The 18,525-nt window shown below is 41.4% G+C and overlaps 1 protein-coding gene across 1 annotated transcript in view; it reads right to left on the reverse strand.

The window, feature by feature from the left end:
- The window catches only part of syne2b (spectrin repeat containing, nuclear envelope 2b), a 160,869-nt gene that overhangs the window by 118,633 nt on the left and 23,711 nt on the right, over positions 1-18,525 (reverse strand). The window contains exons 4-24 of the mRNA XM_046063265.1: positions 18,342-18,403; positions 15,995-16,090; positions 15,834-15,911; positions 15,487-15,579; positions 14,956-15,158; positions 14,430-14,629; positions 12,690-12,790; positions 11,516-11,605; positions 9,657-9,770; positions 9,190-9,327; positions 8,326-8,490; positions 7,966-8,078; positions 7,365-7,533; positions 6,898-6,994; positions 6,456-6,655; positions 5,197-5,361; positions 4,249-4,389; positions 2,914-3,015; positions 2,569-2,745; positions 2,239-2,397; positions 10-2,097 (exon numbers count right to left, since the gene is read on the reverse strand). Coding sequence (XP_045919221.1) covers positions 10-2,097; positions 2,239-2,397; positions 2,569-2,745; positions 2,914-3,015; positions 4,249-4,389; positions 5,197-5,361; positions 6,456-6,655; positions 6,898-6,994; positions 7,365-7,533; positions 7,966-8,078; positions 8,326-8,490; positions 9,190-9,327; positions 9,657-9,770; positions 11,516-11,605; positions 12,690-12,790; positions 14,430-14,629; positions 14,956-15,158; positions 15,487-15,579; positions 15,834-15,911; positions 15,995-16,090; positions 18,342-18,403 — 4,751 coding nt within the window. The remainder of the gene's footprint in view (positions 1-9; positions 2,098-2,238; positions 2,398-2,568; positions 2,746-2,913; positions 3,016-4,248; positions 4,390-5,196; positions 5,362-6,455; positions 6,656-6,897; positions 6,995-7,364; positions 7,534-7,965; positions 8,079-8,325; positions 8,491-9,189; positions 9,328-9,656; positions 9,771-11,515; positions 11,606-12,689; positions 12,791-14,429; positions 14,630-14,955; positions 15,159-15,486; positions 15,580-15,833; positions 15,912-15,994; positions 16,091-18,341; positions 18,404-18,525) is intronic.

Raw genomic sequence — 18,525 nt, forward strand, 5'->3', positions numbered from 1 at the left:
TGACTGAGGATGGCTTTGAGACTGAGGCATTGACTGAGCATGGCTTTGAGACTGGGGCATTGACTGAGCATGGCTTTGAGACTGGGGCATTGACTGAGCATGGCTTTGAGACTGGGGCATTGACTGAGCATGGCTTTGAGACTGGGGCATTGACTGAGGATGGATTTGAGACTGGGGCATTGACTGAGGAGGGGTTTGAGACTGGGGCATTGACTGAGGAGGGGTTTGAGACTGGGGCATTGACTGAGGAGGGGTTTGAGACTGGGGCACTGACTGAGGAGGGGTTTGAGACTGGGGCACTGACTGAGGAGGGGTTTGAGACTGGGGCATTGACTGAGGAGGGGTTTGAGACTGGGGCATTGACTGAGGATGGGTTTGAGACTGGGGCATTGACTGAGGATGGGTTTGAGGGTGGGTCTTTGGTTGGGGATGGATTTGAGGCTGGGGGATTGACTGAGCATTGATTTGAATCTGGGCATTTGTTGGTGGCTTAGGGGAAGGGGGCCTGACAGGGGCCCATGACTGTGGATGACTACGAAGCTGAATGTGGGATGGCACAGGAGGCTGAATTTGGCCCTGCAGTGGAGCCTGCATAGGGGAAGAAGGTCTGACTTGAGCCCAAGTCTGTACTTGAGCTACAGCTGGGCCATGGTTTAGACCCTGTGGCTGCATAGACGACTGAGGTCTAGCTGGGGCAGTTGTTTGGGGCTGAGTCTGAACTTGTGGCTGGAGCTGTAGTTGTGTCTGTGGCTCAGTCAAGGTTTTCATGGGGCCATGGGGCTGGGGAAGAACTTGTGTATGTGACCGACTTTGGCTCACTCTGGTTTGGGTCTTCAGTGGTTGCTGGTTGTCTGTGGTAGTGCAGGACACACTTGTAGACTGCTCCTGCACTTGGACCACTGCCTTAGATTTAGAGTGAACCATAGTTTGGGGATGTGACTGCTTTTGGGTCTTCATTTGTGGGTGAGGCTGACTTATAGTTACAGTCTGGGATTCAGCCATGGTGTCTGAATCTGGTTGTGTCTGTCTTACAGTAGGCTGTTGTTGTCTTTGTTGTTCCTGCTGTTGCTGCAGCAATTGTTCCTGTTGCTTTTTCTGTTTTCCCAGTTGCTGTTGTTGTTGCTGATGTTGCAGTTCTTGCTGCAGCTGCACTAGATTCTGGGATGGCTGTGTTTGTTTTTGTTGCTCTTTTTGCTGTTGATGTGGCTGCTTGGTAACCTTTGACTGTGACTCAGGCTGCAGCCTGGCAGTTGCTATTTGCTGTGAAACAACCTGAACTGATCCAACTGTCTCTCTGTCTGACTGTGCCTGTGTCTGTCTAGTCTGAATTGGTTCCTGAGTGGAATCTTGTTCTGGATCTGGAGCTGGAGTTTTGTGCTCTCCTGAGGCTGGCTTCTGAAGCCAGGGCCGGCTCTTCATGGCCTGAGCCTTTCTGCTTTGAAGCTCCTGGTAGCTCGGAGATGGTTTCTTTACCTTTGGTTGTTGAGATGAAGCCTGCTTGTGGGGCTCTGGTGTCTGTTTGACTTGTTTCTCAAACTGTACACAAGTTACCACGTGCTGCTGAACTTGATATTGATACATTTTTTCTATCTGCTGCTGCTCCACCTGTTGTTGCTCCTGCTTCTGCTGCTGTTGTGTTGGCATCAACTCTTGTGGTTTCTGATGCTTGTGTTCTTGCTGTTGTAGCTCTTTTTCCATCTCTCTGTTAAGTTGTTCCTGGTGCAATGTTAATTTTTGTTCCCGAGTCTGCTGTTGTTTTTGTGAAGCGGCCTCTGGACAGGCCTGAGCATGGCCTTCTGGTGGCGACTTTGTCCTGGTCTGCATCACAGCTTGTGCATAGGTATATGGCATTGGAGGAGAAGTCATCTTTACTTCTCTGTATTCTTGCACTACTATCTTTGGCACAAAGGTTTCATGACACTGCTGAGAAACCAACTTTGCCTCGGGCTGCTGAGTTGGCCGCCTGGTGTCATACTGTCTCAGATGTTGAGGCTTTTCTTTAGCCTGGATAAAGACTTTTGATGGAGGAGATCCTTCTGGAGGGCTTCTGCTTCTGTCTCTTCTGGCTCCCAGGCTGCTCAGCATACCTACAGCTTCCTGGAATTGAAATCGCACACACACTTGAGAAAAACTAACATTGTAATTTATGTTACTTGTATTAATATTCCGCTTGTTTCCTACTGTACTGTACAAGATAGAACATTGCTTGCACAGTCAATTTCTAAAAAGACAACTGGCCTGTGACTGAGTAACAGCGGCTCGCACTCGGTCCTGCATGGCAGAGGCGTGGAGGTACTGGATGGGAGAGTTCTTCTGACTCGTCATTACCATCACCTGCAGGTCTTGCTCCTCTGTGACCACCTGACCCTCCAGCTGTAGACCACGGGAAATCAGAACCTGAGGGAATAAATGGTGTTGAACAACCATTAGCATTTCCTCAATTACACATAAGGGATTCTTTATGAAAGGACAATAAGCTATTCATTGGAACTTTAACTGTTTCAGAGTAACCGGAATTTGATCAACAGTCACAGTAGAAGAATCTTTCCATTCTGTGGATCATCTTACCCTTGCTCGTGGGTCCTGGCCCCGTTGTTGTTGTCGCTCTGTGGCCCTCAGCAGCTGGTAGAGTTCCCTGGCCTCAGTCTCCCAGTGCAGGAGTTCAGCCAGGCGACTGTCCAGACCTGACACACTGTGCTGCAACTCTGTGCATACCTGTTCTGCCTCAAGCAAGGTCTGCATCACCTGGTGACATTAAGGGAACGGTTTAACTTACACTACACGCTGTACAATCACAAATGGTAGCTGACAGTGGCTATTTAGTAACATGATATGATAAATCGAGGGCAGAGTCTCGAATGCTTATCAACACAGCTGTATGAAGGATGTATAAGAAGGAAAAATCATTCATACTTCAGGTATAGCCAGCTTCAGTTTCTGTAACTGATCCGCCGGGCATTCTTGAGAGGGAGCCAAAGCCTCAAGATCAGCTTCCTTTATTTTCCTCATTATGAACTGAAGGGAAGAACGGAAACAGTCAATTTTAGAGAGATTTTTCTAGTCCATAAAGTGCTCCTAAGGTCTAACAGGTCAATGACTCCACTTTTACACAGCTATCATCCAGTCTGTCCTCTGCACGTCCATCACTGTCTGGTTTGGATCTGCCACCAAAAAGGACAGGGACAGACTACAACAGACAGTCAGGACGACAGAAAAGATCATCGGTGCCAACCTGCCCTCCATTCAGGACTTATATATTTCCAGAGTCAGGAAACATCACTGCAGATCCATCTCACCCCTGACGCAACCTGTTCCAGCTCCTCCCCTCTGGTAGGCGCTACAGAGCACTGTACGCCAAAACCAACAGATTCAGGAACAGTTTCTCCCACAAGCCATCACTCTGATGAACAGCTGACTCTGACTCATGGTATCAGGAATCAATTCTTATGCAATAACCCAGTAACTCTGTCTCTAATCAGCCACCTGTTTACTGGTTACCACTTATTATTTATTCACCATTCTCTATTTCAGTACTGTTCATACTGTTCACATTGTCATATTGTAAATACTGTATACCAAATCCACCTACCTCAAGTCACTACTCCTGCACAAAATACTTATTTATTTATTCCAGCATCCTTTGCACTATGCTTCATTGCACTGTGTACAAGTATGCACGAATGTGTATGTTTACCTGTATATCACATCCACCTCCGACATGTATACTCCTGCATCCTTTGCACTCTGCTCACTGAACTATTTGTGAATGTCTATATTGTTTTTGTTCATAGTGTGTATATTTGTGTTGTCTACACTGAAGTCTGTGTCTGACTTTATTTTATTCTATTTATTTTATTATTGTGATTTTGTATTTTTGTATGAGTAAGCACATCGTGAGCAATGTACAATCCAGAGTTAAATTCCTCATATGTGTACACATACCTGGCAATAAAGCTGATTCTGACTGCATCCAGAGGTCTGTTATTTCTAATTCTGATCACACAGCTGTTTCAAACATAATAATTGCAGTCTGTTGCTCTAGTCTGATTATTGAAAACAGGTCTGCTGGACTAGTTGTTTGGCATGAGGTTATTACCAACTTAATCTTGGTGTGCATATTGCTTTTAACCAATATTCTTATTTATTTTCTTTAGAGCTACGTGAAAGTCAGATGTTACGACAGTTAATAGTTAGCTTTGATTATACCACGCTCTCTGAAGGTGTAATTTAACAATCCATTAGTCCTACCTGTATTCTTTTTCTGTAGGTGCGCAAGGGACCTGCCATGGTCTCCAAAGGCTCTTTAAGAATAAGAGTGGCTTCTCTGATCAGAGCGTGGACGTGCTGTGGTCTGGCCTGGACATCAACACTGGGCTCAGCCATGCTGTCCTGGAAAAGGTACAATTAAAGATGTTAAATAACAGGTAGATTACAAGAAAAATACAATAATCAGACAGACAGTCTGAGCTTGTAAATAGGTGTTTGCTTGATTTTAGACGGTAAGGTTTGAAGATAATACCATAGCACACCTGCTTATTTAAAGAAATGTATACCAGCATTTTACTGGACTCTTGCATCCTATTCTTTAATACTATAATAATAAACATGATACAATAGTATGATGGAACAATTTCAAAGACAAGAGTTCACTGAGATATTTCTAAGACTAGTCCGAACTGTAAAAACCAATGAAGCAGTGCGATAACACACTGTAATTAAAAGCTATAAAAGCCTTGTTTTTATAATTACCTCCACACAATAAGTAAAGGTGGAGTACAACTTTCAATCTTAATGCCACTCCTTAATATCACAGTGTGGGAACAGTTTTAACAATGGGACAAAACAAAAAACACAGGGCTGACACCTTAAGTTACCCAAATCCCTGCTGTCACTAGACAGCAAATAAACACAGTAGAAACTAGGCCATCTTTTTAGGACAACAAAGCCATTCGCCCTGATAAAGGCACGGCAGAAAGTATATATATATATATATAACACACAAATATATATATATATATATACACACAAACACACACACAGAGTATAGAAATTGCGTGTTTCAGTCATTTATCATGCAAAATTACATATTCTTCACTTGTTCCAGCTTAGCAACTAAGATGTGAGCACAACAAATAGCACTGATCAAACAGATTTCCTGTTCCTCACCAACCAGGTTTTCCTTGTTCTGTAACTTACAAATGTGTTTCTCTTGACAAACTCGGCCCAGTGCATGTTGAGTTTGCGCAGCTCCTCTGCAAGGCTTCTGCTGGTCTGAGGGTCTGTTGACTCGATCAGGAAGTTACCCACCTCGTTCAGGTGGGCCTGCCGGGAGCCCCACTCAGCTATAGACTCAGCTATCACCTTAAAAGAAAAATATAGCAAACTTTTTGTACACACTTGTGTAGGCATTGCTATCATTTTTTGTGACATATTTTAGAAGACAAATATTTCTCCACAGGAGGAAAGAATAATCTCACTGGTTGTGTTGAGTCTTAGTGGGTAAAGCAAAGGAACCGTAATCAAGTGATGAAAAGTAAAGTCCAGTTAAAAATGCAAGAAAAGCTGACAGGTTTATGAAGCGTAGTTCTCCTTACACTAACAACATATAACAATATATTATTTCTAATAATGATGTGTACAATTTAGCCACAAGCGGAATTTCTGGGTTCAAATCTTTTTTGTGTTCAACTGAAGCAATTAAAGTCACAGGCGGCTGTGAGAGAGTTTTGGGCTTCACTTCAGCTAGTTTGATTTTGATCAAAATACATTTCTGATCTTCTGCTGCATTATAAACCATCCAGAGAGGTGGTCCGGGACCAGTCTGTGTCAAGTCAAGTCAAGAATGAACATGGAGAAGCAGTTTTTATGCTCCATATATCTGGAACAAACTCCTAGAGAAGGAGTTAATGATTACTATCTTACCTGCACTGTAACTTTTACAGTCCTGTTTACTTTTTAAATTGTATTTGAATGTCTTTTTACATTGCCTTTTGTTGAAATATGCTATACAAATGAACTTGCCTTGCGTTACACATTCAGGACGTAGCGCCACATGTCTTTACTGAGTTTAATCAGGATTGCTGTGATACAACTTGAGTGATCGCCTCTTTCCTGCTAAGCCCCGCCCTTGGTAAAGTTTTTTGATGGCAGCCATACTTTTAGACAGATGTTGCTCATTTACAGTCGAATTGTGTAAGACACAAGACACAATTCAAGTCAATCAGAGTCACGGAGGGGCGTGGCCTTTCCAAATAAGTATATTATAAAGTTAATTATAGCATCATCATCTGGCCCATTCAGGTCATATTTATTGTGAAGCATTTGCACATAATATCCAGTTATTGGGTCAAGTTTCCTGTCTCTAGCTCGTTACAGCTCACGTCATTTTGAGCAGCAGCATAAGACAACAAATAATACTCAATAAGGATTTACCCATACGGGAACCCTAATAATACCTCTGGTCTGTGGCCATGGCTGTGTGCTACAGAGCCCTGCTCCAGCCAAGCCTGCAGGGAGCTGAGGCAGTCGCTGTAGGAGTCCCAGGCAGACAGGACCCTTCCCATGGTGCTCTTGGCTGTGGTCACATCCTCCAAAACCACAGCGGTGTCCTCCTCCAGCTGCTTCACCTGCTGACTGACGTGGTTGTAATCTGCGGCTGAGGGGCAAAGAGAAAAATCAGTAAAACACTCCGTCAATCCAAAAATAAATCCATGATCTGGTCTGATCAGGAAGGAAAAGTTTCAATCAAACTACAAACTGCAGAACAGATGTGAAAATGAATTGTGCCCGTTTGATCTGTTCATTCAAATTTCCATGTAAAAATCCTAGATAGTGACCTCCTTTGATCAGTTAGATACAGATACAGGAATACATGCCACGCAGTCACAGAACACTTACCGAGGGCAGATTTGCTAGAATATTTTTCCGACGCCTGCTTCAGCTTATGACGAGCTGCTTCCAACAAGGAAGGTAGCTCCTGTTTGTTTACCAGCTCCTGTGTGTAATAAAATATCATAGGTCATAACAGCCATGTTCATGACACAGTAGAAATAGTTTTGGACGGTAAGGTGAAAAATTGAGATTAATTTATTAGATACTGTTAGAATTTTACCGCTAGTGGGGCTTAATATGTAGTTGGTTGTATGTTTGTCCAGAGCGTGGCACCCGAGTGGCCAGTTTACGAAAAGTTATGCATTTTGCTAAATGCACAATGTTAGTGTGTGTTTAGCTTAACAGCAGCATTAGGATACAATCACCCAAACCCTAACACATATAATGTGTCCTCTTGTACAACATCCTTCAAACCACTCCCAATAACTGAAATTATCTTGATAAGATGCCAAATCTGAACAAGCTCTACTCACATGCCATTCTTGCAGCAACACCCTGACAGCCTCTGGGGAAATATAAGGTCTCTTCCAGATCCGGAGCTTGGTCCTGATCTGCCCCAACAGATCCAAAACTGTGTGGCGGTGTTCCCGGTACTCCAGCTTGATCCCATGGTATTTTGCAGACACTCTCACGCTGGTGAACCTGGTGAAGATGAGGTTGTGAAAGTGATCAAAATAAAAAATAATAAACCTCTATAACTACAAATGATTTTCCCAGAAGAATTGTGAAATAGTGCAGGCAGACGATACAAAGGAAGTATATGTATCATATGTACAATGTTGTTAATGTTACTGAAAATCTCAAATTTCCAGGATTCATGGCCAACATTCCTGAATAAAAACAAGATAATCCACAAGCTGCACATTTAACAACTGTTTTCTTTATTAGCATACAGAATGACACCATGGGGATGGGGTTTTTTGTGTGTGTTTAAACAATGACCGTGGCTATATCTAGGTCCAGGTCCAGGTCATGACATGTACTACTAGCACATTTAGCTTAATTCAAGTACTGCACGTACAGTACGAACAGATTCGCACATGAACACACAGTCCACTGGGAAAATATCCTCACCTCCTCTTTAGTTCATCCATCTTGTCAATAGGAACCATCATGTTTCCATACTCATCCAAGTTCTGGAAGGACTGGAAGGTCTTCAAATTCTGCGGCATCTCCTCCAGGCAAACCTACAGCACATTCACATGCATACTTATATTTATTTTTATTATTTCCCACAGAATGATCATTTCTGCTCATAAAGGTCTGTATTTTAATGCCTTACAAAGGAGGCAAGAGTATCCACATTATCCCAAAAACAATGGCACCTTTCACCTTTCCTGAACATTTATTAATGAATGAATACACAATAGTGGGGCTGTTCTGCAGGGGTTATTTATATCTTAAATGTGAAAACTGGACTGAATAAATATTCACTTTGAGCAGCTCCTGTTTCTCCCTGGCTTCGTCAGCGGCTCTGCCATGGTCCTGCGGGTCGCCTTCCTCCTCGGCCAGGGCCCCCTCCGTTTTCAGCAGCCAGCGAGCCACTGCATCCAAGGGGGCTGGGAGACTCATATCTAACTCAATTTTGTATTCACGTAGCTAAATGAAAAAACAGAGACAAAGAAACAAAATTAAGGTGACAGGTTGACAATTCAAAATATAATATTTATAATTCAGTAATCAGCTTTCGGACAATGCACATTTGTTTCTTCTATATTTCAGTTGCATTGCATGTTTTCTTATTGTGCATGGTTTCATTTGTTATTCAATATTTCTTGTTGCAAGTTGTTTTTCAGAACATTTTTAACAAAAGATTTCAAAAAGTGATGGAGTTATGCATTCTGATTCTGACCGGTCCCCAGCGTCCTCACTGTAAATTACGCCTATCTGTCAATACTTTTAAATGTCCCGGCTGTGATTGGTCGGTTCACGACAATTGAGATTGACGAGCTACATTGAGCACACGGCTTGTTGAGAGGCACCCGGGCTTCTCTTCCCCCTCGTCTCTCTCTGCTGACAGAGATTAGCAGGCAGGCGAGAACGGGAACAGGTGAGTGTCACGTAGCACCCAGAGTACCTGATATGGAGAGGGCAGGGGAGAGGACCGGCAGCTTGGGAGAAGTCCCGGTACGCAAGAAAATGTCCCGGTATGCCAAAGAATAAAATGTCGAGGTGCCGGTACTGTGTACCGGTGCGTTCCGGCCCACTTCAAGCACTGAATGTACCAATATCAAATACTGTACAGGGTTTACAGTTTTTTAAGGTCTGTGTGGGATAAGAGATTTGTGTGGATGTAACCTTTTCAGTGAGGGTGTCCCACGCCTCTCTGAGAGCCCGCTGTTCATCGCTTAGTTTCGGGCTTCGTCTCATCGCTGTCAACAAAGGCATGATGGGACGCCGCTGCTCATTAAAGGATACCAGAAAGGTATGAAATACCTGAGGGATGGAGAATGTTATCTTTAGAGCCACTCTTATAATGTCAACTCAAACGGGAACAAAACAAGACATTATGACAAATTCAAATTTCAAAGATCCACTTTTCTTCGCAGGACACTGATGATAGAAAACATTCAGCAGGATATTGTTCAAATTTGATGAGAAACGGGACAGGTAAATATGGCATTTTAGTACTAAACGGGATGAGGCTGCTGTAGAAACAGCAATGAGCTCTTTATAACTGAAAGCAAGAGTTTAACTGTATCACTGGTGTGAGAGTCTGCAATATGAATGTACCAGTTAAGTAACAACGTTTCAGCGAAACTTACATGGTATCTCTCTGGGTAGCTCTCGCCCTCTGTGGAGTCCCATCCCTCCAGCAGCTCGTCATACGCCTGAACCAGCCAGCATGTCACTTCCTGTGCCTTTCGATCAGGTGTCGCCTGTAAGTGTGGAACACGAGAAACACCGCTGAACAATTCCAGGCTAAACTCAACTGTTTATTTGATATTTAGTTTAATTTAGATCTCTAGAAATCTTTATATCTGCACACTGAGGTCAAAATGTTATTTGAGGAGTTTTAGTTTTCATTTTTCCCCCCTCAAAGATTTCAGTTTGTTTCTCAATTGAATTGTTGACATTATAGGTCACATTAAAAGGTGGATTTATCTTTGTCTCATTATTTTACATCATAAGAACCTGGCATTTTAACAGGGGTGTGTAGACCTTTTCTATCCATGGTAAATAACTTTGTATTTATTACTAAAAATGGTGTTAAGAAGGGCAATATAGAGCTAAGCAAAAAGCTTTCCCAAAGGCACCAACACCAGTCATGAGATATTTTACACAACACAGCTAGTGTGCCAAAATGTGTTGTACTTGAAGCAAGCCTGTGCACAGAGTAACATGCCCATACCGAAGTTTGTTTTAGCAAACAAATCCGATTATCCTGTACATGCTAAAGGCCACGTTTCAAAGTCTATGTTTATATATAAAGATGCAAAAAGAATTCAGTGTGTAGAAGCATTTAGGTTTATTTGTTGTGCATTTTGTCATGTATTTTCTGATGTGATTTGTAAATATAAAAAAGAAATTGTCATTTTAAATAACGTTTTCCAGACTGCGCCCTCTACCCAGTCATGGCAGGATCTATCCTAAACTCTAAAATGAACACTTCTTCGGGGGTAAAGTAACAACACAGAAAGTAGATTAAATACTCAAATGTCTACAGCAGCCTCTTCCAAACGCGCTGATATCTTGTCAGAAACCTGAGCTGACAGGTGTTCTGGTTGACTGTGACTGATGTGTCATGTGTTCTGCGGAGTGGAAGGAGTCGCTGCACTGCAGAGTCGCCTCGTGAGTTCATCTCATGGGAGGCAGAGAAACACACCTTTGCTGTGCCTTTGGATTCCTTCCCTGAGAACAGGGCGAACTAGTTTGATTCTGCATGATGAGACGTGCTTTAAACCAACACACGGTTCGGAGGCAATCTTGGCTCTTAGCGACCAACTTTTTTATTGTGTAGCTGCAGTTCCGTATCAAGAAACAACTTTGTCGATCTAAAGTTATTTTTTGGGTGCTATAAAGGTTTGGTGGGGTTGATTTACGCCGTGTGATGAGTTAATGAGGCTGATAATTGCAAACTAGCAAGCCAGGTTTCCAAACACACTGCACTAACGGAGAAAAACATTACTTCTTTCAAAACCATAAAGCAGCGATGGGGGGTGTGGCATTGACAGAAATACAGTATTTTCAGAAAAACATGTTTTAAAAGAGGGATTTGGGTTTGTTTTCCAAGCTATTATATATATTTTAAACATTGTGATGTTGTTCTCGCTGAGTGTAAGACAAACATTTTAGTTGCTGTTTATGTACCGCTCCAATATAAAAGTCAGGTTGTATTTTCTTATTGTTTATTCATCCATTTTTTTTATTTTTTTTTACTGTTAATGCTATTTCCTGAAAATTGTATAATCTGAATTTCCATGGCCACCCAAGGTTGTTGCAAATTACATCTACAAATAAGTGTTATTATCTACAAACACATGACTTCATGGGGAGATTTACGTAGACAGTAATTATGATTCGGGTGTCACCGAATCTATTGCAAGGTACTGTAATTGGAAGCAAAGTAGGTGGATGAAAAGTGAGAAATGAACCCGAGGTGGGCTGTGACTGTCGGGTCTACCTGTCGCAGAGGTGAAGCAGAAATAGCAGGAGTGTAGTGAAGAGGCAGGTTGACAGGAGAAGGACTTTTAGGAACAGTCAGGTGTTGTGTCTGGAAGGAAAAGAGGAATGAAAGAGAGCGCAGTGGAAGAAAAGTGAAAATGCCAAGCAGAAAAAGCTTCATATTTTAGTGAAATAGTTGGATATGGCAGAGGTAACTGCAGGGCACTGCTTCAACAGGCCAACAACTGAAACAAACAATACTTCTTAACATTAGTCATGCTCACTATACGCAAATTCAACTTGGGAACAGATGACATTCTAAATATACAAACTCCAAAAGGTGATCTGCATGCTGTAATTCATTTCACTTTTAATCTCAAAAAGGTGTAAATGTTACTGTGTCTGCATATATTCTGTGGTCTCTATGCAAAAATAGAAATAGCAGAATAGAATTGAAAAAGTCAGTTAAGGACAAAACATGTATTGTTCTACTGGACGAAACCCTGCCTTCGGTTTATTTAGAACAACTCTTCGATGGCCAGATTTAAAGGATTCCTGCTCAACATGTGCATGATTATGTACATATGGTGCATGTATTCATCTTGATAGTCAAATACTTTGGCAACAGTGCAAAATCATCAGACATACAGACTGGAGAACAGGTAGAAAAAGAAGCCAGTGATTTGGTGAAAAACATTAGCTACAGTATCTGCGTTAAAATCAAATCAACAAAATTGGGTTGACATTTTCAGATATCTAGGTTGAATGCAACCAATGTTTCAATAGTATTTCAGTGACCACATTAAGTGTGGTTTGGACCTGCATCACAATGAAATAAAGTCATTTAAATACTGTTGAAACAACTTTTAATGTAACCCAGGAATCTAAAAAATATTTCAACCAATGCCTGATTTTAATCTTGAAGTCTAGACTTCTTTTAACCTGCAAATCACCAAACCAATGCTTCCTGAGCAGGACTGGATTGACAGAGCTCAGATGCTAACTGCACTGGACTGCAGAGGTAAAACAGCTGAAAATGTCCTGAGCAGAATCCTAAACTCTACCTGAGCTGGTCGTCAGATCTCGGAGCTACACTGCCATTTAAACGTTTCTGCAGATGTTGCTGCAGTATAAAATGTTGCACCTTTATTATTACTTGATGTTTTTCTAGACAACAATAGAGAAATACAGACCTGCATTTCTTCCTCTTGCATTGGCAGGTCTCTGGAGTACTGCAGGAACTGAGCCACATAGGTCATGATGGACTTCTCATCAGGGTCTCGAACGTCCACATCTGCATCCAAATCACAATCCTCCATGATCAGTCTCCCACTACAACACCTCTGTCAAAGGTTTAGACTAACACATGAGTAAGCTCTGAAGCAGGTGGAGTTTCGACTGGAATCTGAGGAATGGAGGTGGAACTTTTCTGTCTTTAAAACACCCAGCTGATAAAAGTCTGCTCATAAACTAACAGGCAGAGCAGAGCGAAACAAATGGGTTTTATATAAAAGTGAAGTAAACAAGCAGCAAGTGAGTCAGCAGACTGTCAGAACGTCATCCCACTCGCCCTGGGGCTCGCTGGGTAATCTACACTCATACAAGATTCGTGGCACCACATCAAATACTGCTACACAAGTATGTTAAGGAGAACAATCAGATGAATCATATTTTGTGAAGAGTATTTGATTGTTGAAACACCAAAACAGAGGTTTCATGGAAATAGAGGGGGACAAAGTAGAAATACGTGCAACTGAAGTAAACTGATTGTGGAAGACTGGCTAATAAATAAAAACATATGGTCAATCCTTGTGAGTCTGTGTTGTGAAATGGTTCTGCACCAGCATCCGCTTGACAAACTGCAAAGAAAGCAGTCACCTCCTTTTTATATTTCCTGCGATTGCAGTGCTGGAAATGAAAAAAAAAAACAACAACAAAAAGACCAATGATGATAAAATGTAATGTGTTTTACAAATGTCTGCAACTATGATGAAATGTGTCCACAATTATAAAAGGTATTTAACCTCAACTTTACATCTAAACAGCTTTAGAAGCATTTAGTTTTCAATCTTATCATATTTATCAAAATCATTTTGAGACACTGGACTGTAGTTTTGTGCAATACCTCATCACAGCTCCACAATCCTTATTCATATGAAAGCTGTCAAATAAAAAAAGGCTTTTTAACTAATTCAGTTACCAAGTGCAAAGAAAATAACAGTTAGCCTAAATGTAAAAATGATTATACACTTAAAACTAAAAACAAAATGGAGCACAAATTCAAATAGCAATATCTGTCATGCCCCCCCCCCCACTTTGGTAGCCAAAAATAGTTCAAGCCCCCCAGCTAAAGTGGATTTGATTTGACAAGTGACTGAAATAAAACCAAAGATTCAGGTTAACAAAATGGCCTTGCTTGCATCACAACTTTTGTTTTGTTTGCGCCACCACATGCAACTTTAGGTCTGCTCAACATCCGTACCCAACCTGAAGCGGCACTATGCCCCCCAGTTTGAGAACCACTGACATAGTTTATGGTCTCAAGCCCTGTATAATGTTCCTAAAGGAACTTATATCTGGTAGAGTCCAGTGTGTACAATATAAAGTTTATCTTTCTAACGTCACCAGCATATAATATTTAAAAATATTCCTATTTCACAGTAATGCATCGATAACAGTGTTGGATTCATACCTCGTCACTTTATCCACATTTATTGGAGTTTTAATTTGTCGTATCATAAAGTAGTAACCTAGGATACTTCACTCACATCTGCAGCACTATTCCAACCTCAACACTGTAAACAGAATATTCATGTATTTGCGATTGTCAATTACAAAAGATAACAAAGCCTTCTACTGAAGATACTTGCTCCTGCTGCTCTACGGTCACTGGTTTCTGACCTGTTTGAGGGCAGTACAGCTGAATTACTCACCATCAGGATCCAGCAGTCTGGGGATCCTCAGCTCTTTCTCTGCGACGCAAAAGGCCTCCTCCAGATTCTGCCTGTTGCTTCTGGTTCTGGCTTTCGACAGATCCACCAGGTCAGGCCGCAGAGCATACAGAATCGCCAGGAAGACCACACCACTCCTCCAGCTAGCTTTGAAGTCTTTCACATTTAATGAACATCCAGCTCTGTGGGAAACAAATCGCTTTATTACTATTACATTTTATTTATATTTTTAACAATATTTCCAAATATTTACAGGTATGTACTGGAATAAAATCCCATGCACATAGGAATGTATTTCAGATTCTGGCAGGCAAAGAATCTGACAGCGCAGACAGAAAAGCCCTGATCAGGCTTGGGTCTTTATCCCAGACGTGGAAATAACCAAGAGGTATCTGTGTGAGGATCTATCACTTCTGACATCACAACAGAAGAGATGCATCAATTAGAGGGTTCTCAAGGCTTTGATATATCAGTGTTACCCTATATAAACCCTACCCTAGGTGCTTACTTGTGGCACTGTTCCCGGACCCAGAGCAACAGGGCCTTTTTGGCAGAAACCCTGAAACGATTGTGTAGGGGTGAGCCTCTGGGAGGAACGGGACTGCTGCTGGCCGAGCGGCTCGACAGGGTTGAGCGTGAGTCCAGACTGGCCAAAGAGTCCATGGAGGACTGACGGGAGCTGAACGAGAGGGCGCTGGCCAACTCCTCGATCTAAGAAAAACACCAACACACACTTTGTCTAGCATTTAGGGGCATTTATATCTGATAAAGGAGTAAAAGTTAAAAAGGTATAACACAGTAGAACTCCACAACTGGACAAAACAACAAGCAAGATAAGGGAAGAGAAAACTTGACACCACATAAATTACATCAGAATCTCTGGCTTGCACAAAAGATATAAATGGGCTAATTTGAGAATTCAAATTGGCTTCCCTGCTCTAGTAATTTGGTCTAATTCTGTAAAAACAAAATATGAAAGAAAACAGACAACAAGAAAGAAGAAGAAATAAAATCTATTAACTCAACATATTAAACTCACATGATACTGTAGAATGATTGTCCATATGAGGCCCAGGATGATGGACGGTTTACCATCAATGATGTCAGGAATGTTAATGTTGACGAGTTTGATCTGGAGAGAAAACAGGAAATGTTTCAAACTTGCACAAAGTCTCGACTGATCCATGTAGAAATCTAATAATCTCATATTTTCCTGCGAACAATGCCTGGCAAAATCATCAGATGGTGAAGCAGTAATCACTTCTAGTAATTAGTATAATGTTAAAAAGGCAAAATCAAATGACAAAATGCGTCATCCCCCTGGTAGTAAAGTCCTCACTATGTGGTTGGTGATTGCATTTGGCTGACAGCATAAGGGTCATTTACCGATTTCTTCTTCAGAAAGGAAAGGGCCTTCTCAACGTTGCTCCTGTGCTGAAACATTCCCCTTCCTCTCTCCCGACTCTGCAAAACACAACCGGAGAGTCAGTCAGTGGATTCATTAAAACTGCCGGGCATGTTGAGTGCTGAACCGAGAGGGGACTCACAAGGCGCTGGCCGCTCATCACCTCCAGCAGGTCCAACAGTTTGGAGCCGTCACGGAAATCATTGAACAGATCCATGACCATACATGGTGGCCTCCGCTGTCACAACACACACACACACTTTAATTATTTTAATCATAGCAGCTTTAAAATACTCAGAGAGCTGATACCCACACCAAGGCTGCAGAATGTATTATATATCAATACAAAGTTAGTACGTGACAAAAACACATTTTTGTGAAATAAGCCATGTTTACAAGACATCGGTAACCATTTTAGAGAATTCTATTTAAATAACATGAAAACTTTCCTATCATTAAAATATGTGCCAAAATTATAGCAGTGTTAAAAGTGTTTTTCTGCATCACAATCTGACTGCGGGAAAATCTGTGAAGACAGAAATCTGTGAGGCATGCATCTGAGCTGAGGATGACTTGCTCCTTGTGACATCCAATCAAAAGCAATTAGTTAAACTAAACACATGGTGGTCGTGCTACAAAACAAGACTGTTTGTCAGTTTCTGAGAAGCTGACATTTTGGAGACGGTAAACCTTCTCCACAATATAATGATAATTGTTGTTTCACTATTTTATCTGTCATGTCATGAATCAATGTTTTGTTCTTTGTCAGGCTTTATAAGGCAACAATAAATAATTGTATTGTATTGTCTTATTTGGTAAATACACTGACTAACATAATTTTTACGGTTCACAAACAGAGGAGACATTGGTTTATTACAGCCTGAAAGTTACATCAACCTTAAAGTTGACTGATATTTGCTGATCAGACGTATATTTGTGTCAGCATATATGTAACAAGAAGCTGCATTGCCAAAGATGTGTTTGAGGCACACAATGTTGCCATGAAATAACTGTCCATCAGAGAGCAGCTTCAAGTTTAAATGTCAAATCTAAAATACCCTGTGCAGTACACATCCTGATCACATTCTTTATTATCAAAATGTTATCCTTTCCAAAAATGTATGTTTACATTATGTGTAAATAAATCGGATATCACTGTCAAATACAAACACAAAACAATCTTTTTAGCTGCAAATGATCTTTAACCTTGGGAACCTAGTAGTCAATGACTTTTATTAACCTCCACGAGTGACAAGTAGGAGTAAAAACACGATGATGAACAATACAGTCTCATTTAGTCAGCAGAGAAGAATAAACTTTAACTTTATCCTGAAGGCTGAATGTCAGCAAGTTAGGGCTTTCCAAAGCAAACATAGAAAAAAGAAAACGATTCACATGTGACAGAAGGTAATGTTGCTATGTGCGCTCTAATGTAAACAACCAAAGGATTAACAATAATCTCCACCATTCAGTTTATTGGCAGAGTCCCACACGGAGCCCTGAGCTGGGTGGACTGGTAGGTGGATCGGCGGGGTGTGGATGGTGGGCGGTGGTGGAGGGCAGGCGAGGGTGGTGGCCGTCTGTTGCTGTCTGTCTGCTCGCTGTGAACCTTGCTCCTCAATGCTATATTTATGTACACAGTTCCCCCCCCACCCCACCGTAACATTCACAGCTGACCTCCAACATGAAGCCAACAGTCTGCTGCTGACTCATGTTAGGTAACAAGTTACTTTGATAACAAGAGAGTGACCTTTTGCAAATCTGTGTCTCAGAAATGTATTTAGCATTACAAAGCTCATGGATTTATTTGCGACAACAATGTAATATTGTCGTCTGATTATTAAATGCCTTACAGACTGATAAAGAAAGCCACAGCACAATGGTTGGTGAAATAGATGCTCAGTATTTTAGAGGTAGCCAATTTAAAACCAACTGTGCTGTTGTGATGATTTCTTTCCCTGGTTGTAAACACATTTTTACTGTGAGTGGCTTATATAATGTCAGACGCATCTTTTTATTGAAACATTTTTTATATTAGGGAATATGTTTGCACATGAGCATAACTGGTGATCCATCAACTCATGTCCTCACATGTTCCTGCTCACCTGCATTTTGTCATAAAGCTGCAGCAGCTCAGCTGAGATTCACCGTGTATACATGACATATACAGTATGAGTGGATAAAAAAGGAACTTAATTCATGTATTGTTCAAGCCTACTTAATTTTCTGTTTCTGTGGTTTTGTTTCAAGCTCCCTTTATTGTGTGACCAAGTCTTATGTCTGTTAAGTTGCTAATACTCTATGAAGCTTTGAGACAGTAAGGAATACTCAGTGTACTAATGTGGACTTCATTACAGGTGTAGATGTTCTGTTAATGCTTTCATGCAGCACAGCTAATAATGACAAATTTAGATTAAATTCCTCCATCAGAAACACTGCCCCCTCAGTCAGACCTGTCAGAGAGGTCAGGGTTCAGAGACACGACTCACCTTTGCCAGTTGAGCGTTGACCCAGTTGGTAAAGGTCTTCTTCTGAATCTGTTCTTGTTCCACTGTTAAAGAAGAAGAAACACAAATTGTCTATTTATATCATCACATCTAAATAGTAAATCACAGGTAGCGTGAATTTAAATTGTAGACATTACGGTCAAAATGCAATGCAGAACCATTTACC

Source organism: Micropterus dolomieu, linkage group LG11 (assembly GCF_021292245.1).
Source record: "Micropterus dolomieu isolate WLL.071019.BEF.003 ecotype Adirondacks linkage group LG11, ASM2129224v1, whole genome shotgun sequence".
NCBI classification, from domain to species: Eukaryota; Metazoa; Chordata; class Actinopteri; order Centrarchiformes; family Centrarchidae; genus Micropterus; species Micropterus dolomieu.